Source organism: Anarrhichthys ocellatus, unplaced genomic scaffold (genome assembly GCF_004355925.1).
Source record: "Anarrhichthys ocellatus isolate YVR2014 unplaced genomic scaffold, GSC_Weel_1.0 scaffold98, whole genome shotgun sequence".
Lineage (NCBI taxonomy): Eukaryota > Metazoa > Chordata > Actinopteri > Perciformes > Anarhichadidae > Anarrhichthys > Anarrhichthys ocellatus.
Genome location: NW_022280128.1, coordinates 163,647 through 189,562, shown reverse-complemented (window position 1 = coordinate 189,562; position 25,916 = coordinate 163,647). Strand labels below are relative to the sequence as shown.

Below are 25,916 nucleotides of genomic sequence, written 5' to 3'. Positions count from 1 at the left end.
CTTGTGGGGGGTGCTGCGGGAGTATGGGGTGCCGGACCCGTTACAACGGGCGATCCGGTCTCTGTACGGCTGCAGTAGGAGCTGTGTCCGCATTCTCGGCAATAAGTCAGACACGTTCCCAGTGGGTGTTGGCCTCCGCCAGGGCTGCCCTTTGTCACCGGTCCTGTTTGTGATTTTCATGGACAGGATATCTAGGCGTAGCCTGGGAGCGGAGAACGTCAGTCTCGGGGGTCTCGGGATCGCTTCTCTGCTATTTGCAGATGATGTGGTCCTGTTAGCCTCCTCGGATTGTGACCTCCAGCATTCACTGGGGCGGTTTGCAGCCGAGTGTGAAGCGGCGGGGATGAGAGTTAGCACCTCCAAATCTGAGGCCATGGTTCTCTGCCTGAAACCGGTGGATTGCTCCCTCCAGGTGGGGACGGAGTGCCTACCTCAAGCGAAGGAGTTCAAGTATCTCGGGGTCTTGTTCACGAGTGAGGCTAAGATGGAGCGGGAGATCGACAGACGGATCGGTGCAGCTGCAGCAGTAAAGCAGGCGCTGCACCGGACCGTCTTGGTGAAGAGGGAGCTGAGCCGGAAGGCAAAGCTCTCAATTTACCAATCGGTCTACGTTCCTACCCTCACCTATGGTCACGAACTCTGGGTCGTGACCGAAAGGACAAAAACCTGAACTATCCCTTTAATTGATATTCAGTGAAAGAGGATGAGGGTCAAAAGTCCTACTAAAAGACTAAAAAGATACAATTTTGATCCTGATTTTTGACGTCTGAGCTTTTCCAATCCCAGTTTGAAACGGAGTGGACAGAATGGACCACTTTGTTGGTCAGAATGGGTTTTCAGGATCTTCTTTCATTACAGATGGGAACACTCTTGACAGCAGATACCTTCTTTACCAGTCAAGTGTCCTTTGGGAAATAGGCATAATAATCCTTGGAGTCTGCTCCCTTGTGGTCATAATCACAACTATATCCTGTGCAAAGATATTGCTGCTTAAATGTGGGAAGATGTATCATTATTTCTGTTATCAGACTTTAGTTGACTCACTTGAGCCGGGCCAATAAAGCGGCTGAGCCAATCTATCGGCTCACATCAGATTTTGGAAGATATCTCAGGACTGGCTTATATATCAGACGAGAAGATACAACAAATGTCAGCACATAAATGCCAAAAATATGTTTGAGGTCATTTCACACAGCAGATGCAGGTGTGGTTTACTTAACACTCAGCTGTGACACTTGGGTCACTGTTAACAGAGTCCATAGTCCATATACTTCATTGATAAACCAGAGACTTCTTCTGTCCATACTCTCTCTGTGTTTGGGTAATAAAATACCATTTGTTATCAGATTTTTTAAAAACATGTTTACTAAATTCATGTGTATTAACAAGCAGACTTATCCTGTCCGCTGTGTGTGTGGCTCAGTCTATTTACTGCCTTTAGAAAATTCCTACATATTACACATTTAGTGTTTGTCATCAGCGCCAGCAGGTCTAATTACGACACAATCAGAGATCCTGGTAGCAGCTTTAAAAGCTGCAGTAAACATCTGTATTTTTAATTCAAATACATTAAGAAACAAACTTAATCAAGCCCATCAATTATGGATGTGAGTGACTTAACTGTATGTTGTCAAAAAAAAAAAATGTAATAAATAAGGGCTTTTGAGATTTTAGGGATGGTTTCTTTCCTGCACACTTGTATTTTATTCTATTTCATGTTTTGTCATTACGTGTCTGACATTTTTTTTGCAATAAAAACAAAATCTAAATCAAACTCTAAATGTTCCCTCCTTCATTTTCTTAAATTTGTATTGGAGGTTGCATGAATGAATTTTAATGATGACACTGGATTACATCTCCCTTTAGGTGTAAAGTACCTCTGATTTTTTGAAATTTTCCAGTTTGTTCCTTCTTAAAGACATGCATCAAAGTGCAATATTGACTTCTGTTAACCCAGGGGTCGGCAACCTTTTCTATCCAAAGAGCCAATTTGCTCTATTTTCCACCAAATAAAATTTGTCTGGAGCCGCAAAAGCTATTTGATATCACAGCTTATAAAGTTGTATATATAGTTATATTATATATACAAAAACTATAGTTTGTTGTATTTATGAAAATATAGAATAAGAATAAAGACAATTCTTGACATTTTTTTGCAATTTTACCTGATATAACAATATCAAACTCTTATGAAGAGGAGAGTTTGCTGCAGCAGCTGACAAATCATCTCCAGCGTGACACTTTTCAGCACATGCTGTGTGCTTGTTCTGGAAGCATACAGGTAAGCCAGCATCGTTGGCAGTGAAAGCAAATGAAGACGTCCATGCAGAGTTAAACTCTATTTTCCTCCGTGACTTTTCTTTTTTTGGATTTATCCATTGATAGTTTACAGAGGGCGGGGGTCTGAAAATCATGATTAGCCACCTGCAGGGGAAAGCGCTTGACAGAGGTAGAGGATTTAACTGCCTGTGGGAATAATTAACATATACGATTCTGTTCATTCTTGCTTATAAATTATATTCTCTCTGAACACGTTTCTCTTTTTGGAGAGTCATGTGAGATAACTTCTTCTATCAGCGCAATTTCCCTGCTCTTCTTTCTATTTCCTCGTCTCAGCCCGTGTGTCACGGTGTGTGTGTTGTCAGTATACCCATATTTGATTGGCTGAGCTGCATCATGTGATGTGATTTGCAATGCATTGGGCGGTGTATTTCCTGCACCGCCGAACAAGTGCCGTAACGGCTGAATAAGAGGTGCTGGTTAAAGTTTAAACTCGGCGCCCAATATGTATAATTCCAAATTATCTATAGATTTTTAGTTACTGGGTCCGGATCCGGTGCGCCAGTTGGGGACCTCAGGGAGCCGCAACAGAGAAGCTCGCGAGGCGCAGGTTGCCGATCCCTGGGTTAACCAATAGAAATTCAAAACTCCAGTCTGTGAGCTGCTCTTACAACAACAACGACAAGGGGGAGACAGAAAACACAGGATCAATGGATCCCTGTCAGTTAGTGGTGTAACAGATCATCAATCCGTGATCGGTTCGGATCACTTGTGAACAGCGGATCAATTGAGTATTTAACAGTTTAATCATCATAGTGTGTAATAAAGTTTTACTGCTGCTGTTCCTTTTCAAGTAACAAGTCCCTGAATATCAATGCAGAGTGTCAGTGAACAGATATAAAGCAGTAGTGTGTTCACGTGAATGGAGCAGGTTAGAAGCATTTAACGGTGAAAGTCATGGCGAGCGGAGGAACTTGAGAAGCTCCCGGCGTCATTTAAGTCTCAAGTTTTGGAGCATTTAACTTCTAATGACGGATGAGGGTGGTGGACAAAACCGTTACGGTATGTAGGCGTTGTTTAGAGAGAAACACATAACATACGACAACAGCAATACATCGGGCATGTCCACACATATGAAGAGACACCATGCCGGTCTGTCAGTGGCGGGGGACACTCCGGTGTGGAAAACAAAGGATTTCAAAATCTGGTTAAACTGCTTGAGCCACACTACGAAATCCCCTCACACACCCACTTCAGTATGAAGATCGTTCCTCTATAAAGAGCAAAAGACTGACCACTCACTTCATCACGGAGGAGATTCATCATCCGGCGCTGTAGACACGCCCCCTCTGGGAGAGTCACACAGACAGGTGCTGTAGACACGCCCCCTCTGGGATAATCACACAGACGCACACCTGGTGCAGGTGCTGACAGAAGCAGCAGAGTGGAAGCTGGACAGGCCCAATAGTAATATCCCAGTCACCACAGAAAGGTCTACCCTCTCCCCAGACAATGGAGATATTCTCATCTTTTTGAAAACAAATGTAAAGTTATAGACGATTTCACAGTAATGGTAAACATTATTGAAGTGTATTTGAATGACATAACCTGACAGGAAGTAAACATAGACCCAAGTTGTTGCCTTGCAGTTCAGGTCAGTGTAAGCTAGCTCACTGGCTGTTTCTTTCTTTCAATATTGATCAAAGGACGAGGGCATCAACATACCTCATGTTGCACTTAAACTTAACAGAATTGAGTATTCTTGAATGTTCATTTTGTTTCAAATTGGACATCTTCAATATCTTTGTTTTTATGTAAGACTATAGACCAAAGTTCTTTGCTTTGAGTGTTCTTGAAGTTCTTTAATTAATGAATGGAAAGCAAAGTTAAATTTGACTCCTCCCGTTTTCTTTGCTGATCAAAAAAATTATCCGAACCATGACTCAAGAACCGTGATCCGAACCGTGAGGTTTGTGATCCGTTGCACCATGTCAGTCTCATTAATAATGAGACTTCAGACTCAGAATCAGAATCACCTTCAATGAAATACAATAAAAATTAAAGCTGCAAGCAGCATTGATCGGGCAACTTCACGCACGTCGAGGGTACTAGCAGGAGTCTGACCATGCATTTCTGTGACCGTCATACACTGCGTGCACGAGTTCAACGGTATTTCCTGGTACTGGCAGGACTCTGGGTGACGCGGCCATGCATTTCTGTAACCATCACACTCTGCATGCACGACTGAGACATTTCCTGCGTAGACCAGCAGCGTAGCAAGATCATGTTGCCAGGTCTTAAGCCTCAAATGTTTTGAGTGTACCTCCGATACAATCATAAATGTAAGCCTTTAAAGATCATTAAGAAAATTAATGTGTGTGAATGTGCTTCAGTGTTTGTAACATAACAGACTGACAGTTTACTGGGATGGGGTTCAACTCCCTGCAGTGTCCTGCTGATTGTATTTGGACTTACATGAAAGTTAACAAAACAGTAGTGCCATTTGCTGTTACTTGAACACTATAATTTAACACTGTTTTCATTTTAAGCTCTTCTGTAACTTTAGATTGTAGTGTGAAGCATTCATTGTAACGTTTAACCTGATTGTCATGAAGAAGCTCTGGACAGATCATTTATACTAATGCCCATTGACATGGTTTGAAAATCCACTGTTATCTAACTTTTGCTCTCCAAGGATCTTAGTTTGCACATATTTAGATCAGAGAAGTCTTTTTCTCATGGTGTGCCCACAAACCCTTTTAATAAGTTCAGTGTTTGGGCCGCTGTAATTATAGAATCCTGCATTTTGGCCTTTAAATCTGTTCGCCAAGTTTGCTTATGTTTCAAGCATTTTTAGCCTCTCAAAATTACCTTCGGTTTTCACGGCGAAGACTGCGTCGCCATGGCAACGGCGTTGGACGAAACATCAAAAGCTTCATGAAGTGGTATTATGAACTTCTTACATTTGTGTGGAAGTAATTTGATGTTGATTTTATTTACCTACTAAGAGAAACAAGCCAAAGTATAAAGACTTTAACTTCCTGTTACCAGTAGGTGGCGCTATGACTATGATTCAAAATTGGCCTGCAGATGTCTTCAGGATTGGAGTCTAATCAAACATGTGAAATCTGGTAAAGATCTGATGATGTGGAGTCGAGTTACATCAGTTTATTCGTTCATGGCGAAGGATCGAAATTCGCCAAGCCGCCACGTCGCCGCCCTGCAATAACTTCTTACAATTTTCACGATGAAGCATTATCAAGGTCTTAAGGCTGTTCTGACAACATTTTAGAGGGATCTGATTAATCTGTGAGGAGCAGGATGTCAAAGTACAAAACGTACAACTTCCAGTTGCCACTAGGTGGCACTATTACTATGATTCTAAATTGTCTTATAGATGTGTTCCGGGTCAGGATGTTATGACATATGAGAGATTTGGAGCAGATTAAACAATGTATGGCCAAGTTACAACAACTTCCTGTTTCACGGCGAATGGTGTTTTTTTGACGCCACGCCACGGATACATAGTTCGATAACTTTTTGATCTTTGAGTAACGTTTCACTGCCAAGGTCTCAAGAGCATACTGACCGAATCTGAAGTCAATCGGGTCAAATCTCTGGGAGGAGTTCGTTAAAGTATGACTTTTTTTGTGTGTCTCATCACGTTCCACATACCTACCAAATTTCATACAGCTAGGTGAAACCCAATGTTGGGGCTACTCAATAGGGGGCGCTATCGAGCCAATATTTCATACCGCAGTTGGACACCCCAATCAGACTGCAATTTTTGCAAATTCTGGCTTGCGTGCCAAATTTCGACATTTTTCCAGTATCCCAAGCACCTCCTTTTTGCGACGAAACCCTAAGAATAAGAATAAGAATAATAAACAATCGAAAAACAATAGGTCCTCCGCTCCGACTACGTCTGTGCTCGGGCCCTAATAAACATACGAAAAACAATAGGTCCTCCGCTCCGACGTTGTCGGTGCTCGGGCCCTAATAATAATAATAATAATAATAATTCCTACAGTTTCAATAGGGACCTTGCGGCCTGACATTGTCGGTGCTCAGGCCCTAATAATAATAATAATAATAATTCCTACAGTTTCAATAGGGACCTCGCGGCCCGACGTTGTCGGTGCTCGGGCCCTAATACTGTAAATCATCATTATATTTGCGGAGTTTGTCGCTCTTTACGCTACTACACCTGACTTCCTCCTTTGCTCCCGTCATAACTACTGCGACCTCTAGAGGTCGGCTTCGTCCTCTTGTAAATAACGCAGCCCTGTCACCAAATGGCGTCTGAATGACGGTAAGTCATTTAGCATGCAGTAACAACGCCATTCTTGCATTGTTGCGTGTCATTTTATGCCATGTAGTCTGTACTGACTGTAAAGGGATACGCGTGAATATGCAACACTCAGAGCAAGTACGTAGTATAAAAAGTTAGAAAGAATACTCAAACACAGGACTTTCAACCAGGAGGCCAGTGTTAGTGTCCCAGAGTGTTGTTTTGAAGTTACATCAGTGATGTTTATGTCACTTAGTTTACCTACTGATTTTAAGGCCAACCACAAATTTGTTTTTAAGCTAACTGTAGCTGTTTCACAGTAACAATGTGGCTTAAAAAGACTCGCCTAGACATGACACGCGGAATGTCCCTCAAATCTTGTGCTATTTGTACACCTTCTTTGATCCAGACCAAACCAACCAAACTAGAGCTGTTAAGGTCACATTGTTTTCACAGGAAGTGGTTCTATGTGAAAAAGAAAAAGTATCAATGCCAGGTACGTCATAGTGAATGTCCTGCAGCTTGTCGTGTAATAAATACATCTCTGGTGATCTCTGAAGTCGGACCAGTTGGCCTTCATGTCTGATAAGAAACTACCCAGCATGTAACCCAGCCATCATTATAATATGACCTTATTGAATTTCAATGGATGGATGGATGGATGGATGGATGGATGGATGGATCGTCGTGTGCAACAAAAGCTTGGAAATGACAACGTTCCCCATCAAAGCGGGCTGAATCAGAGATTTCATCTGAGCGTCCTGATCCTAATCCACACGGAGCACATTTCAGAAAGATTCACCAAAGACCTGCAGGCCTGCGCTAATACACTGTCTGTGTGTGTGTGTGTGTGTGTGTGTGTGTGTGATGGAGATTCTCTGTCGTAGTTTCACATCATGGATTAAACCTTTAAACCTTTTTACATGACGGTGTGCTCGACTAGATGGAGGGATAAAGCTTTTATTGTAGATGTGTGCTATTCTCTCTCTCTCTCTCTCTCTGTCTAATCTGTAATGCACTACAACAGCTGGCATCCTCTCAGTCAATCTTCACACACTGAGTAGCTGGTCTGCTGCTGTTGGAGCAGCAGCATCATCCTCTTACACACAAACACAGCGAGCGGCTCTTTCAAAGAATTGTTTGGACTTTTGGACGGATTCTCCTTTTTGCCACAACAGGGAGAAGTGTGAAGGCTCTATGGAGGATAAAGGTAACACACGTGGAACTGGACAGTGCACTCCTTTTCTTTTTCATTGAACGAACGTTTAATGAAAAGCCAGCCTCATGTGGAAATACCAATGATCCATTTGGAAAAGTATTTTTATCAGCTGGAAATGCTGATCGTCTATTATGTTATAGATCATTTTCTAATCTTTAGACATTTACACTCTTCTTACATTACTCTTGCCTGCTCAAACTTTATTTATAACATGGTTTTACAATATGACTTATTATGAAAGTCATAATTATACATTTTGACAAATAATACTAATTTCCTTTTGTTTTGAAATGGAAATGAGAAGATTGATAATATCCCCATCACCTAAAAATGACTAAAAATGATCTACAACTTATTTGGCAACAGCAAAATGTTATGAAGGAAAGATAATGACAATGAATGAAACTTATGTAAAATGTTGATACTGAGCATACCTGCGAAATGTTCACTGACAACATATTAATATCGTCATTATAAAAGTTTGTATGGTCTCACTGAGACACTCACTGCTCTTGGGTAAGATGAGAGAAGATGTGTGATTTGAAGAACAAACAGAAAAAGAGATGTTGACTTCATCAACATTCCCTGGTGGAGCCTTGTGCAACACTGGCAACACTGGTCTAGGGTTCCAGAGGGTTCCTCGTGTTTTATGTTCTATGTTCCTGGTTTTGGTGATCGCTGCCTGTTTTGGCCCGACCTCGTTTTAGCCTCATTCCTGCTGGATTTGTTTGCCTGCATTGACCGCCTGTGTCCCAAAGCTGTTCCGATGAGTGAAGAGTTGAGTCTGCAGTGTATTTTCCTGTGTCTCCACGCGGTGTGACAAAATAAACGACGATAAAAACAATTCAAAATAGTTTAAAAGTTATACGACATTGACCAAAGAAGAAACCAGTGACAGTTAGTAAACATAAAACAATCAAAATAATCTTTCAAATCTAAGTTAAGAAAATGTATACACAAGTGAAGAATTCAGGCTACAAAGCCTGTGAAGAGGATTTAAAAGAGGTGAAGGAGCTGGTCTGAACTCCTCAGGGAGGTGATTTAATGGAAGAGGCCCAGTCACCTTTGGACCTCAGTCTAGATTCCAGGCATCAGAAGATCTGAGTACTGAGGAGGGAGTCCAGAACAGGCTTTAAAAGTTATCAATAATATCTTAAAATCAATTCTAAAATTCACCAGGAGACAACGTGCTGTATCATGTGCTCTCTGTTTTTGACTTTGGTGAGTCCTGCTGCGTTTAGGACAAGGTGTACTTTGTATGAACTCTGTTGACACGTAGGACAGTCTCTAGATTCTACTGGAAGGAATTGAACTGATCTTGGAGAGTCTCCTGAGCTGTAGGAAACAGGACTGGACATCGGTGTTCGGATGCTTGTTATCAAAGATGACACCAGGATTTTACAGTTTGAAACCGTTTCGGGACAGAGAGTCCAGATGTTTGGAGGTATCAGCATTAGCTGTGCCAGGGCCAGTAATAATGACCTCAGTCTTGTCAACGTTTAGCTGCAGGATGGTCTGGGCTGTCCAGCGTTTGTGATCAACAATGCAGTTGTTGAGAGTTTCCATTTCATTCAAATTCTTGTGATTAAAGTACTCATTGTAGCAAACTGAGGGAACAGTGAGGACAGAGATAATGTGGTGGTTTCCTGAAAAGATTGTAAAAGATGACCACTTACTTGTTGTCGATCTTATTGTTGGTGTTCTCCATGATTCCCTATGTAACTGACGGCACGATGCAGGCTGAGACCTGGGCCCCGTTCCTCGTACGTGGTTCAACTAAGTCGATCAAATGTCCTATTAGCCAGCTGAAATCAACCCGATGATTGAAATCAGGCTATCTCGGTTTCTCAAAGGCTGATCCGCGCTCAAACAATCTCGTTAATTCGAACCAGACGATCAGGATCAGGATAATTGCGCGTGCCCGTCCTACTTCAAAAGGGGGAAGCGTTGATCACCGAAACCATGATTTTCTAACAGTACAATGGCAAATAAACTCAAAGAAAGAGCCTCCTTTTTCTCCGCTGACGAGCAGGAGATGATCATGAACGCATATGAGGAATTCAAGACCATAATCACGGCAAAATATAACAGCGCCACCGCTGCGAGGGCTAGACAAGAAGCACGGCAAAATATCACAGACAAGTTAAATGCGTAAGTGTTGGGAAAATGTATCGGCTCATTTTAATGCCTCATCACCCCAATCAATCAGATTATATGTCTTTAAATGTGCTGCTGGCAGTAGGCATCATCCAATGAGATCTTATAGCGAAAATAATGATCTCAACTCTTTCAGAATAAGTAGATAAAAACAAGCCTAAAGAGTATCTAATTGATACGAATTAATATGAGGATATATGTACTGTATGCACGTATGTATCATGTAGCCTACTATATATGTGTATATACTAGTGCTGGGCAAGTTAACGCGTTATCGCGTTAACGCATTCATTAATTGACGCCGACAATTATTTCATAGCGTGTTAACGCATTTTTTTATTTTGAAAGTCTGTTGCTCACTGCCAGCGTGGAGGAAGTCTTCAGACTACGTTGATGCAGCGTGTAGGAGAAGTATAGATAAACTAAAGCAAGACAAGCTAACAGATGCTACAGAGAAGTGGATACAAACTGCAGCCGGTTAGTGTTGTGGAAGATGTCGGTCTGAGGAACTCTCTCAAGGTGCGCAGATCGGGAGCCAGCGAAGGGCTTTGAAAGTTAGCGGAAATATTAACTTGAGACAACATCCGGTTTCTTCAGACGAACATCCGGTTTTCAGAATAAGATGCCAACAAAGTATGAATTATATTCACATTGAGTATAAAACATCCTACCTGCATCTCGTGAGTTAAAGGGAAAATACACCTAAATTGTGCGTAAAGTGTCTTTATATTAATGAACAGTAGAGCTGCATTCACATGCTCTGACTGTCATGAAGACAGAAGATAGACATTTTGCTGAAACGTGCTGAAACATGTTATTCCTGTTGCACAGCAGTGGAACGTTTCACATACAGTCAGCACACTGAGCACAGATAGTGAAGAAATAGAACTGCTACTGTGTAAAGGGAATACTGCTGTTAAAAATAACCTAATTTGTTTTAATAAGTGTTTGCAAACCAAATGTTATTGCACTTTTGTTCATATAGCAGTATTTTTAAAATAAAAGTGCGCAATACACTACTTTTGAATTCATTATTGAACTTTGCCATAACAATGCGATTAATCGCGATTAAAAATTGTAATCGTTGCCCAGCACTAGTATATACATGTATGTGTAGATTACCATATAGAACTAGGAGTTTGAATATGTGTGTGTGAATCTGTGTATGGGCGGATCAGTGTGTATGTATTATTCATAATCAGAAATTCAATCAATTGAAGCAGTGAAAAGAAAGTGTGTGATTCTCTCTATTCTTATCATGAGTCCACCTTAATCATTTTCTACAGTAATGATATGCTGGTGTACTAATAACACTGTCATATAATTATGAGTGCTTTCAACCCTCATGTATGCAACCAGCCATCAAGAGGACATGGGAGCAAGTAAACACTACAAGCACAAACACATTACTCAGAATGGTGAGTCAATATGTGCCATGGTAATGTCTTGAACACATCCATAAGTTTATTAAGCGCCAAATAAACTTTCCGAACAGCACAGCATTCAGCGGCTTTCCCGATGTTCTCCGCATCGCCAACACTGTACAAAAATGTACCACTCGCAAAAAAGCGCAAGTCTGTGCATCCAGTCTGTGAGACAATCAATGCTCGGCTGCGGCGTGTGGTGTTCAATGTATGGCTCGAGAAGGTCTGTAAATAAATGATTCCTTGTGGGCAGAATGGATAGCGCTCGTATAGGAAGTCATCATGATGTGATAACGGATCTTGGCGATGTGGAAGAACTCTCTCCCTATAAAACGCTAATCTAACTAATATCGTTCCTTCATCAGTGGGATCTCTGAGGAAGGGAGCTGTGCATTAATGCAATAGAGGCTTCTTAGTTTGCTCAGCTGCTTTTAATGGATCACCGTGTGTCTCACTTTACATGCATTTCCGGAACTCCCGTATAACCCCCAGTATATGCGCAAGCACATTAGACTACCGTATATGACAGGAGCTGCCATGTTTTCCGGGGGAGTGGCAAGCTTATCCAGCTACCTTCAGTTAGCCTGCGCTGGAGCAGGTTCATGTTTATGGATGTGTTGCTATGGTGATTTTGCCAAACTTGCTTTGTGGAACCGAAAACCCTGATCTATGTAATCTTATCCTGAAAATGATCCGGCTAACTCAGTTAGCCAGGTACGAGGAACGGGGCCCAGGTCTGGTTTCATTATTTGAAAGTTGTATTTATTCAGAAACATTTGGGAAAGTGTGTAAACATCTCAAGTTATCCATGTTTGACTCATTTAAAACAGTTTACAACAGGATGTGAACTCTTGACAGACCTGAGACGTCTCACAGCTTGACAAGCATTATACTTTTGGTTTGTGGGGTGTTAAGCTCTATAGGCTTCTTTTTCTCTGATTCCAGCTCAGCAGACTTTTGAAACAGCTTGAAGAGCCCTTTTCTATTGCTGTCTCAAGTTTGACTCACTTTGAGAGAGTGGGGACATCCAAATGTATCTCCATGCTTGACATGAGCAAGGGTTACTGGCATCTGGCCCTAGCACCCTAGATGCACCTCCATATGAACTAAGAAATATTAGTTAAAATGTGGAGGTGCCTACTGATTTACTCAGATTTTTACTGACGACTTTCTGTCACATGTTGTCTGTCACATGACTTTATGTCCGTAGCTTACATTACATTGCAAGCATACTTATTTTAAGACAAACTACGATATTTTTTTAAACCCTAACCAAGTGTTTTTGTTGTCTAAACCTAACCGCCAAAGTTACACAAAGTTAATCACACTATATTGTCGAGCTCCTACGCAAAAGGCTTCTGCCTTTAGGGATGAGATCTGAGCGGTCTTGAGATGATTATGATGAAAACAGCTAATAGAAGTGAAAAGGGAGCTTAAAGGTCTGGTGTGGAGGATCTGGCAGCATCCAGCGGTGAGGTTGCATTTGCCACCAAGTGAATTTTCTCCTGTGTGCCAAGCGGGAGGAGAACTACTACAATTGTGTCTGACACAAAAACACAAATAGCCCTATCCAGAGCCAGTGTTTGGTTTGTCCATTCTGGGCTACTGTAGAAACATGGCTGCTGTCTCCGTGAAGAGAACTGGCTCTTTATGTTGATATAAATGGGTCGTTTTAAGTAAGTTAAAAATAGAACAACTGTATGTGATACAAGTGGGATTAGTGAAGAGAACAGATTAAGAGTGAATGATGAGCCCAAGTGTTTCAGAGTACACATGCTTTGGTTTCAAGATATTTAATCACCAACAAAGATTAAATGTTGACCCTTGGCATAGAGTATAATCTGACTATCAGCTCAAATGCAGCACATGAAACACATGAAATCCTTTGTCGTAACAGTCAGATACTTAACATTAAAGGATCAGGACAGTCAGCTTGAGAATTCAGGTCAGCGGTATTTAGTGAGGGAGCCAACAACACAAAAGCAGGTAACTGTATTCAGTGAGACAGCTCTGATAAAGTGACTGTACGTACCCACTCAGCAGCAAACAGACACAGTTAGAGACTAGATGGTCAAGATAGTGGACCATTTAGCGGCTAAAGAGACAGATATTTCCCCTACTATTACAATTCGGCCTTTTTTTACTAAACCAATTACAACTACCAACAGTCATACCTTCAAGGACCTTAATGTATTGTCACATAATGTCAAATAAAGACAAATAAAGACTAAACTACCGCGGAATCCGCACCAAAACAGTGACAGCTTGCAACAGGAAGTGACCTGTCACCCCCGCAAATTGCGCAACTCTAACGCTATCAGCCTCGTGGGGAGGGGAGGGGGGAGCTGCGCTCATGTGATTGGTTGACAATTAGAATGTTGAAAAAAACGCATTTGCGAATCCAGCGACATCAGGGGAGTCTCAAAAATCCACAAAGAAATGCAGTGCATCCACAAAGAAATACATACAAATCCACAAAACAAATGTAAAAAATCCACACAGAAATACATACAAATGCAGAAATATATTTGTGATTTTTTTTTTTACATTTATATAAATCGTAATTTATTTATGTGTGCATTGGAATGTATTTGTGAATCATTCTGTGTGCATTTGTAAATCGAATATATTTGTGAATTATTCTTTGCGCATTTGTGAATCTTTCTGTTTGCATTTGTGAGTCTTTCTGTGTGCATTTGCAATTATTGAGACTGATCTGACCCCATATAAAGAGGCTAAAACGATCTAATGCTTCTAAAGCGCTGAGGGGAACTGCACAGTCAGGTGATGAATCTTTGTGGGTCTGTCACTGCGAGCAATACTTCGTAGTAGTCCTGTGATCCATTTTTTGTATAAAATATTGATTATAACTCCTTTAAATCAACATATTGATTATTCAGTCTTGCAGTAATTATTATATTATTACCAATTATTACATTGAAATGAAAATTGGACAGGATAAATGCCAAACATTATGTGCATACATACAGAAAATTCCATTTCATGAAATATTTTTATTTTAGCCTGGACTGTATGCAAGTGAGTTTTTCTATATGTTTAGGATCATTGTCCCATTGCATTGCCCTAAAATTGGTGGAATATCCATATACAAGTCCTACAACTAAGTTCATTGTGCTGTACACTAGAGTAGAAAGCAGTTAGGTGGATCCAGCCTGTTGATTAAATATTGTTGGCTGTACTTAATTCTCCGACACACATGCCCCTTCTGTCTTCACTGACATAACGCATTCCTTAGCCCCTTACTTAACCTTAACCATCATCCCATAACTCGTACCTGATTCTAACCTGAACCTTAAAGGGGAACTTTGGTATTTTTCAACATGTATGCTATTTACTCATGTTTTTTGTGTCAAAGTGACTAATGGAGACAACAGCTTTTGAAATTGGTCTATATAGAGGTATACAGGGAAAATGCTGTAACCCGCAGCTGCTAAATGACCTGCAAGGGCAATTGCGTAGCATCCCTGTAACGTTACGTCCACTAAAAGTTCTTGTTTTTGCCACTGCCAGGTTCAGATTGTTATTATAAGCGTCTGACAACATTATGAAAAGAACTCTACTGAGAAATTAAACCTTTTTCTTTTACTTTCTCTCTGGAGCATAGGGTCAATGCACCCACAGGGTCACCAGTCTCCTGAGCTTTGCAGTATTTTCGGTTCACACTCCTTGGCCTGTTTCAGTTGAATTCAAACATTTTTACTTTTGTGACAACAGGAAGTGCCAGATCCATTCTGCCTGACTACTGTGGGATTGACGTCATTCATCTGAAGGTGAGTAGGAACAGGAAAATATTACTGATAATGTCGTAGGAACAGTGGTGATGTTTTTTTCTTATTCAACTAAAATGAATATTGTAATGATTGTGTGACATACATGTATCTGTTGTAAAATACTGTTTATGCATTCACACATGTACAGAACAGGTACGTATAGGCCCACGAACATGAATGTGTGTGTGTGATGTGTGAACAGGCAGCGGTCCATGTGGCTCCACTATCATGCCAGGGCCCCGGTCACCTGACGGCCCTGCACCGAGCTGCCATGGCGGGGAACAGTAACGCCATGGCTGCTCTGATTCAGGGAGGCTGTGCTGTGGACCTGCAGGGCAGAGTAAGTGGTGGACTTGCCGTACATGTCAGAAGTTGTTCACACACCTGCTGAAACATTCATTCATACGTTCTCAATTTGCGTGGTTGATGAAATGGTAACAGTTTGTGATGGGAATACTTTGTCCCCTTTGTGTTTGAGGACGGCAACTCTGCGCTGCATGAGGTATCTTGGCACGGATTTTCTCACTGCATCAAACTACTGGTCAAGTCCGGAGCTGATGTACACATCAGGAACAAGGTAGGATAATAATTATAACTAGAAAATTCCTAAAGAAATTTTGTGGCTTATACTGCCCGAAGAAATCTCAATATATACACACGCCAATGTTACCGGTAGTGTCATTCAGGTTCAATTGAGATAGCGCTAATCTCTTTTCTGCATTTTAGGTTCATACTCTTGGATTGAATCTTGTATTTTTGGGGCTTTTATTTTGAAAGGGTGGGACTGGGTGGGTGAGAGAGGGGGAGAGGAGACAGAATCATAATGTTTGACACTAAAATGAGAGGCGTCGTCACAAGCATTCCAGTTACAATTCATTCTGTGGGGCTTTTAATTTGAAATGGGGGGAGGGGAAAAGTCCTCTAAAAATATCTTAGACCTGAATGACTGTATGATAGAGAGAGACACAGAGAGGGAGAGGGAGAGAGAGACAGACAGAAAAATAGACAGAGAGGAGAGAGAGACAGAGTGAGTGAGACAGGCAGATAGACAGTTAGATGGACTGAGTGAGTGAGTAGGAGAGAGAGACAGGCAGACAGACAGTTAGATGGACTGAGTGAGTGGGAGAGAGAGACAGGCAGACAGACAGTTAGATGGACTGAGTGAGTAGGAGAGAGAGACAGGCAGACAGACAGATGGACTCAGTGAGTGGGAGAGAGAGACAGGCAGACAGACAGATGGACTCAGTGAGTGAGACAGGCAGACAGGAGGTCTAATGATCTTTCCTTGAATATCATGTGTGTGTGTAGAGAGAGAGAGAGAGAGAGAGAGAGAGAGAGAGAGAGCCTGCGTGTGTGTGTGTAACTGGTTGCCATGGTGAGGACGCACCTGGTGTTAGAGGCAGACTGATTAAGAAACATTACAGTAAACAGTGATTTTGAACAAAACCCCTAACTCCTTTTAACAAATTAGCAGGAGTCTGAGTGCCAAAATATGGATACCGTGAGAAAGATAAGACTCTGGCAAACGCGCTGTTTTTTATGTTTGTGGTGTTAAAAATGTGACCTCCAGAGCAATATACAAAACTGGTACCGTCTGCTTTCTTTGAGAAATGAGTGGTCAGATTTAACATGGAGTCTAATGGAGCAGTTGGTTGGTGTTCATGTCGCTCTGCGGCTCTTTGAGCCAAATGTGTAAGTCCGTTGGATTCCACAGACATCTGTGTGCGACAGCACAACATTTCCAAGCTTTTTTCCCCAAAATCCCCAAAAACTGAGCAAAATTTCTCCATTCACTTGAATGGGGTTTCGGCGTGAAGAGAGCTAAACAAACTTTGGGCCCATATTGACTAGCCGTACATTAACGTAGAAACATGATTCAAAGTTTAAAACGTAAACAAAACGCTGCACTTTATTGAGCCAAAGGGACATTTTGATAGCTAGCACAGTTTTCATGAATTCACAGATTAAGTTTCAGGAAAATTTTGGGTCTGTTTCAGATTTTATAATGGGTGTGTATTGCACGGCTCTTTAAGAGCTAGAGTGAGGGCATAACTGTCAGAGTGGAGCGGAGCTTGAAAATCTTCTGTGATTTTTCCAAACAAATTGCTCCAGCTCCCACAATTTTTACTCTTTATACACCATTTTGGCCAAAAAGCTTGGAAATGTTGTGCTGGTCGCAGTAAAGTATCTATGGAATCCAACGGACTTACACATTTGGCTCAAAGAGCCGCAGAGCGACATGAACTCCAACCAACTGCTCCATTAGACTCCATGTTAAATCTCACCACTAATTTCTCAAAGAACGCAGACGGTACCAGTTTTGTATATTGCTCTGGAGCTCACATTTTTAACACCACAAACATAAAAAACACATCAGCGCGTTTGCCAGAGTCTTATCTTTCTCACGGTATCCATATTTTGGCACTTAGACTCCTGCTAATTTGTTAAAAGGAGGCAGGGGTTTTGTTCAAAATCACTGATTACTGCAACGTTTCTTAATCATCTTTATGTCTTTATGTTTCTCTCTCTCTATCATACAGTCATTCAGGTTTTAGATATATTTAGAGAACCCCCCCCCCCATTTAAAAATAAAAGCTCCAGAGAGTGAATTCTAACTGGAATGCTTGTGATGAAGCCTGTCATTTAATAACCTCTGTGTTTGTGTGTCAAACATAATGAATATGTCTCCTCTCCCCCTCTCTCCCCCACCCAGTCCCACCCTTTCAAAATAAAAGCCCTATAGAGTAACTGTATCTTAACATGAAGCTCAGAATGAGGTTTGTACAGAAATGACGGGAGCGTTAGCTGCCGTCATTTCCAAAGGCTTCTCAAACAAAGATGTACATGTCCAGTACAGAAATGACGGGAGCCATTTGTGGACTGTCCATCACGAATATAAGATTCACTCCAAGAGTATGAATCTAAAATGCAGAAAAGAGAGAAGCGATATCTCAATCGAACCTCAACGATACTACTGGTAACATCAGCGTGTGTAGCTATATATTGCGACGTCTTCGGGCAGTAGAAGCCACACTGTTAAAATGTCTTGCGAAATTTTCTAGTTATGATTATGATTAAGCCCGATGGATAATATACAGTGTGCTTTGGCACAGGCAGTTTTACTGCCTTGTGCCACAAAGCCACACTGAATGATAACAACAACATCAACAACAATAATGCACTTTAAATCTGGCAACATTAAATGTATAGAACACATGTCTCTGAAACTTTCATCCACATCTTGTACTTGTAGCCTTGTACAGCCGATAGAGTTGCTATAAAAATTATTATAAAGTGCTTCATAGAACATAAATGAAGACAATGAGACAAAAGACACTGTTTTCTGTCTCATTGTACCAGAGCTAACATTATTTTATCTTTTGCATACGTTCGCATTACTACAGAGGCATTGAGATTGATCCATTCTAAATCTGATCTACATTGTTTTCTCTCCGTTGTTTATGATGTAAAAATTGGGTGAAAAAAAGATTTTTCAGGTAAAACTTTCATCTGTGAATAAAGGTGAAAAAAACAGGTTTTGGCAGGTGAACTTTTTTTTCAAAGTGTTTGTTGTTGTAATACTCATTTCCGCCACAATAAGCTGACTGAAAGCGGACTTAAAGCAGTCATGCTTTCTTTCAGGTGAGTTTTAATTTACATAACTTGCTGAAATACAATATATGTATGTTGTGTTTAGACTGAAGAAATCGAAGCTCACCTGGAAGAAAACATCTAGAACTTCTGCCTCTTGTGGCCAAAATGTGTATTACCAGTTTCACAGATGACATTGTTTTGATGGAACTTAGAGACTAACCTGGCTAAATCAAAAAATTTGATCAGACTTAGAAAGTGAATCACGTGAATTTTTTTCTAAATTTCCTCTCAGGGCTTCTGTACTTTACACTGCTGCATAGAGGATTTTGATTGAAATACATTTATGCTTTAATGTACCGTAGACTGAGTCATTTGTATTATTCTAATATAAATACACCACAACAGAACATCAAATAAAGCCATTGTAGCAAAGGACTGAACTCCGTAGGAAAAAATGGATTCTTAGTAAGGAGAACAATATTTCACTCTGTCTTCACTTGGTTTGTAGTTGCAAATTTAAATAAATGAGGCCTTATCTCAGTCTAGGTTCTTTGTTCGTAAAACAGAATACCATTTTCAGGATAAGTATATTAATACTGAAATTTAAAACACATTTCTGATTATTTAGTTTGACTTAAGAATGCACAAAGATTAATTTAATTATAATGTGTTATGTATTAGCAGCAAATGTGTTTTTGTCCGGTTGCAGAACTGTAACCCCCCCAACCCCCAACGCCATGCCTTCACATAACCTCATGTAACTCCCCCTCAAACTTTCACTAACTTAAAGCTGCCAATTGAAAGAAGTTGGATTTCCATGTCATTTTTCGATTAAAACTACATATTCAGAAACTGTGCTTTTTTAAACGAGCAAGTCAGGACTTCTATAACCTCTACCGGTGACCACTACTAGCCGTTTAGAGGTGGCGCTAAACTCAGTGTAGTTGACAGGCTGACCAATCAGAGCAGACTGGGATTTTTCAGGTGGGGTCTTAAAGAGACAGGCGTGTAAATGGAGCGTTTAAGACAAGCGAGTGAATACAGGTATATTTAGACAGACAGTATGAAAAAAATCATATCTTTTTTTAATATTGTAGCATTTAATTATGTTCCTGTGGAAACCCAAGGTACAAGTATGAATCTGAAAATGAGCATGATATGTCCTCTTTAAAGTGCATATTCTATAGTTGCTTGCATCTGCATTTTACATGTGATAAGAATGGCTCTGTGGACCCAAATGGCCTGCCAAATACCGCATGCCATAATGTGGACCGTCTTGTCAAACTCTAGACAGCATCAGAATCTCTGGTTGTTTTTTTCTCTCAAAGTTGTGGTGAGCCTAACAATGTAAAATGGAAGCCCACTATGTTTACTCAGTAGTAACTGTAGTATGTTGATTCAGGCAGGAAACACAGCACTCCACCTGGCCTGTCAGAACGCACATGCTCAGACGGCTCGCCTCCTGCTGCTGGGAGGATCCACACCAGACACCAAGAACGATGTGAGTCCTCAGGCATCCCACAATGCACTGTGCTCTCCTCAGAGACATGGTTAAAGAAGTAGGAGACCCTTCACTCTGACTCTATTGAGCTCGTTTACTGTGGACTGCTGAACATTGAGGAATAGTTTCACAACGCACTTGGTGCATCACTGATATTAGTATCGTGATAAACTAAACTAATATCACTGAGAACTGTGTTTTGGTTCCAGATGGGTGACAGCTGTTTGCATGTGGCTGCTCGCTACGACAACCTGACCCTGGTGAAGATCCTGCTGGGTTCTCTGTGCTCCGTGACAGAGAGGAACCAGGTACAATATGTCAGTGTTATCAATATGATATTGCGAGACATCTTTTAGCCCGCGTGACACAAACCATTGACAAAATCCCTCAGACTTCAGCAAAAGCGTACGCCAGAGAAACTCATGGAAACTCGTGTGGTTTCACTGATATGGTATGTTTGTTTGAAACAATTATGTTTCATACAGGACACTTTATTTAAATTTCTAGTGAAAACTTTGTCAATGTGGCTGTAATTACAGGGAAAATAGAAATAGGAGACAAAGTTTTGAGACATTGATTTGGAAAGTGGGAGGGAAAGAATTCAGATCTTTTTCTTAAGTGAAAGCATCAAGTACTCCATTACAAGTACAGAAGTATTATCGACAAAATGTAACAAAAGTAAAATTACTCAATATGCAGAATGACCCTTTTCAGAGTGTTTTCAAATATTTGTATCCCCTATATGTCTCAACACGAACACAGCAGTATGATGTGGGATGATCAGTGGATTTTGAACTATTTTATGTGATGTATTGTTTCTTTCTTGAAATAAATCTGCAAGATTATTTAAAATAATTTTTCACTACTTTAGAATCAATAGAAATGAATAGAAATGTTAAAACACCTTGGAATCATCTCACGGCAACGGCAGATTATCCCCCTTGTTTTGAGAAAGTAAGAATGTAGAAATGTAGTGCAGTGAAAAGTCCTATATGTCATATGCATGTACCTTCAAATTGTACCTTATACTGGAGTAAATGTACATATTTACTTTTTATGACTGTATTTAGATTTGAGCTTGGATACCTATCCTTGTAAGAACTTCTCCATTTCAACCCACGTAAATATTAATCCATTATTTATTTATTATAGGACTTTTTATTATTATTTGTTGACTTGTGTGCTTGCCTCTAGACAAATTGCACATTGTTGCATGTTTACCTGATCTACTGTGAACAAACACACAGGCATATACATACTGTACTGTGAAGGCCTACATGTCTGTGTTTGCCTATAGGCCGGAGACACAGCTCTCCATGTGGCTGCTGCTCTGAACCATAAGAAGACAGTTCGGCTCTTATTGAAGGCGGGGACTGATGGGACACTCAGAAACAATGTAAGTTCCCTCTACCAGCTGGATGCTGAACAGATTCACAATTTTCCTGATATCACAAGATATATAACTGTTATCTCATTATTTTTAATTCAAGTTATCAATTCATTTCTAGACACAGTAACACATGGTGCTTATGACAGTAAGATTTTGGATATTTGTTTTTTATCATAAATAAAATCAATCAATACAAATAAAATACAGTCAACTACTATTCAAAAATAAGTTTATTTAGGAATAATTATCTATAAATCAGACTATGAATGGTATATGTAAAATCCCCTCGGTAAAAAACAACTTAATGTGTCATCTACACAATCTTGTCACGGCGTAGAAATGCAGATTGCTTTCGCCAGATGAATGGCAGCTTGGTTTTATGTAACCAGATTAACATGAAAGAATGGTGGAATTAACAAGCTAGCTAGTGGACAGCTGGCTAGTTAGCTAGCATGTTAATTCCATGCTTTAATGTAAAGGAGAAAAAAAAAGTATATACTGTATATATTTTTTTAATATATGGCTAAAATACCAAAAGCACTGGATCCTACATTTCCCATACTGCTATTTGATTGTGTCTTTCAATAATCCTCCCTGCCTCTTAAATGCCAGTGTATTTCAAACTTCACGCCTCCACCTTTTGATCCAGAGCCACAAAAGAAATTATAGAAATGATATACAAGCAGCACGACTTGTGATGGTGAAACTGAACTGTGTAAAATGTGCCTCTTTACTTCAGGGTAAAATATGATATGACTGTTCTATGTATGATATGACTGTTCTATGTGCTGCTATGTGAAAGGTTTTCTAGCGTGTCTGATATACTGTCCACTTCCAGGCAGGTAAAACAGCCCTGGACAAGGCCAGAGATAACAACCACAAAGATATGGCACATCTCCTGGCCAGAGCTCCACAGGTTTGTCTAAACTGAACCTACATTCTATGACTTCATATTCTTGAGTCCATTATATACTTCAAAACAAAACATTAGGCTGCACAGTGTCGAGAATTTAAATTGTAGAATTTGTATCACTCTGGGGTTTATAACTATCACGATCACAGTTTTTAATAGCATTAGCAAACGTCTGGATTATTTTCTAAGTGTATTGCCATACTAGCAATACATAATCAAATGTAACCAATAATGTCCCCATAGCAGATTGTTGTACTTGTCCTCAGGTACATCGCTTCATGCGAGGAAGAACAATAAGGAAACAAAGAGAAAGACTGGTGACAGACTGGGTCCTGCACTCAGCTGTCAGAGTAGAAATGATTCCAAACAAAGTAAGAAAATGTCATTAAAACATTTTTTGTACCTTGTAGAAGTCTCCTGAGCTATTGGGAGAATTACAAAGAATTGCGTTAGTCACATTAAATCAATTCTTTAGATTATAAAACGATACATAGCATTTGCTGTCGTCGCTTCATTGACTGCAGTTTTTATTTTGCATTTGAGTTGAACTTCACGTACCTCGATCTTGTCTGTTTGCCCTGAGCAGGTCAGCAGTTCTGTGGTGGAGGAGGACACCCCCAGCAGTGAACAGATGGAGAGCAGAACTGCCTTCAAGGTGGGTCATAGTCACCACCAGCAGCAGCACCAGCAGCAGCAGCAAAGACAGCAGCAGCAGCAGCAGCAAAGGCAGCAAAGGCAGTATTGCAACAAGAGCCCAGCCGCCATCAGCAGCCCATACAGCTGCCGAAAGAGGAGGAGGGTCAAGGAGCAGGTGGGTCAACAACGGCGATGTCGGGACTGTCCTGCTCAGCAAGTCCACAGTGGATGTCTTCATCTGTCATGGTGTTCACAGATAAAGAGAGTCAGGTTTTACGGTCCTGTGCTCATCTTCACTTTAGTGCTTAGCTTGCCGTGGCATTTCAGTCAGTAGTCTTAGGAATTCCAATGAATTTCTGCGAGAGTGCAAGTAAGTATGTTTATGTGTAGTGGTATACAAGTCTCTTTAAACTCAACAAATATGCATTAAAGCTCCAACGAACTGGAAGCGTCTGACACATGCAATCTCTACTAACAGTCCATTACTTTTACTTCTTTGCAGCCTCTAAATGAAAATGATAAAAGAAAAGGCGAGAATGACTTCGCCCGTAAGAAGAATCTGCTCTGGAAAGATGGTGAAGATTCCGTTCAGAATGGAAAAACCTATCAGCTCTACACACTGTACCGCGACAAGGAGGGCAACATTAGACAGGTTATTGATGATAAAAACATTTGTTTGATTATGATTTGAGCTTTCTTTATAAATCAGAAGGGACCACAGTATCTGAAAAGGTGAAACAGTCATTGGACTTTGAGAAAAGCTTGGAGCTAAAACTTCACGTTGAGTTATGTTGGGCACACCTGCTATAGAAGAACCATTACAGAAACAGGGTGCTCCATGGAGTCCTTCCTGCTACTGAGTTTGTAACTTGTGACCATTCTCCGCAGGCGGCGGCCAACGGATGTCTCTGTAAGCCCCTGCTCAAGAAGCTGGAGGGCCAGCTGAAAGCCACGCAGCAGGAGATGAGGCTGCACGTCCTGAACGTGCAGGAGCAGGTCAACATTAGACTGGGCAAAATGGACCACAGGAACAGACACCAGGTCTGCTTCTACTGTCTCTTCTTACAGATCAGGGACTTCACACTTTCATCAGTGTCTTAAACTGATGCCTCAGTTCCTTTGGGTTTTCAAAGTTTGATACCAATATCAGTTTTTTTGAAGAAAAACTATTTTGTGCATCTTTAAAGTCAAACCTAAATTGGAATTGTTCTCACATTTTTTGGAAGGACACATATACTGTAATATTGATACTATTGTGCATATAATCTACTTTATTTGATAAGAGGGGCAGACATTGTCAGTTTTAGTGTCACCAAAATGTCACTCCAGCTAAATATTTAGTGGACAATATCATTGAAGGAAAAGAACTGAGATATAAAATTTGACAAATTTCATCCCAGAAAGATTGAAAATTGTTACATAATTGCTTACAGCAAGATTCCTCCTCACTTTGGCTTGGGCAGATTAAAGTGTTGGACATGCTGAATCAATGCGGTCTGGACACAACTTGTTGCTTCGTGAATTCAGACTTTTCAGATTCAATTTAGAAGTTGGGATTTAAATAGGAAGATATGTCATGTCATGGTCGGCAGCCAAAAGGAGTCATTTGAACTAAATAGAAATACCAGCTGTTACAGTCTATGTATATAAAGCAGCTTGTTTCTCATCCCAAAGCAGGCAGGGGTGAGTAGTGAACTGAAGAGGTGGTGCGTGTCCCAGTTGAAGGACAGGGATGTCCACATCCTAGCCAAATCCCGGTATTACAAACTCCTCCCCTCACGGTCTGTGGAGCAGTCCGTGGCAGAAGCTGACCTGGAGTCCCTCCCCCTGCTGTCCGTAGTATCCGGAGACAGCAGCACCTCACTGGCTACCTACGTCAACATCCTACCATGCACATCCACCCACAGTCTGGGAGGCCCAGAGCAGGAGCAGATGGGGGACAGGACATACTTTGAAATGAAAGTGGACAGGTCACCAGGTATGTAAGCTTCCATAATTACAGTCCATAGAGACCATTTTAAAGGGGCGGCCAGCAAAGGTTTATGGCTGTTATCCCTGCCATAGCATTAACGGGTCAGTGGCACAGCTCACAGGGACTGAGACACACCATAGAGACGTGTTTTCACATATTTTGGGCAACTTGTCTGTTGTTTATGGAAAAAATACAGAATCACAAATTGCATTTTCCTTCGGTGTGCATACACAGTTTGAAATTAAGCATGGGCGTTTATTGTTGACCTTGTAAATTGGAAGTTTGACAAAATAAATCTTATCTCAAAGTTAACTAACTAGCTTTTTCTAATAAGTGCATCTCATGGTTTTCCTCAGAGGATGGATTTTGCTCAGTTGTCATGGTAGCATAGTTGTAGTGGTCGGACTTGTTGACAACTAAGTCATCTCCACTAATTACCCACTCACCCACCTCCCAAAAAAGACTATTTGAAAAATGTGAAACTTATTTTATTGATGTAAATTAAAGTTGGAACTGGTTCTGAATCAGACTCAGTTTATATGTCTCTATATGACCTACATCAGTAAAGAGACCATCAGAGAGAAGATGGTCTATTTCTATAGAGTTATTCTTAATGCTCGTCATCGGAGCCACCGGGTCGGATTCTGGTGAAATCAGATGAAATCATGCAGGTTCACCAGAAACTCCTTCAGCTCAGACTCCAGCAGAGACCGGTCCACCGTGGACAGACCCAGATCCTCCAGCAGAG

The 25,916-nt window shown here is 40.8% G+C and overlaps 1 protein-coding gene across 1 annotated transcript in view; it reads left to right on the top strand.

Moving 5' to 3' along the window:
• Positions 1-25,916, top strand: part of ankrd6a (ankyrin repeat domain 6a) — a 46,782-nt gene that overhangs the window by 18,456 nt on the left and 2,410 nt on the right. Inside the window, exons 2-12 of the mRNA XM_031875875.1 lie at positions 15,107-15,162; positions 15,365-15,502; positions 15,641-15,739; positions 20,159-20,257; positions 20,467-20,565; positions 21,555-21,653; positions 22,486-22,563; positions 23,147-23,215; positions 23,699-23,848; positions 24,085-24,237; positions 24,874-25,174. Coding sequence (XP_031731735.1) covers positions 15,107-15,162; positions 15,365-15,502; positions 15,641-15,739; positions 20,159-20,257; positions 20,467-20,565; positions 21,555-21,653; positions 22,486-22,563; positions 23,147-23,215; positions 23,699-23,848; positions 24,085-24,237; positions 24,874-25,174 — 1,341 coding nt within the window. The remainder of the gene's footprint in view (positions 1-15,106; positions 15,163-15,364; positions 15,503-15,640; positions 15,740-20,158; positions 20,258-20,466; positions 20,566-21,554; positions 21,654-22,485; positions 22,564-23,146; positions 23,216-23,698; positions 23,849-24,084; positions 24,238-24,873; positions 25,175-25,916) is intronic.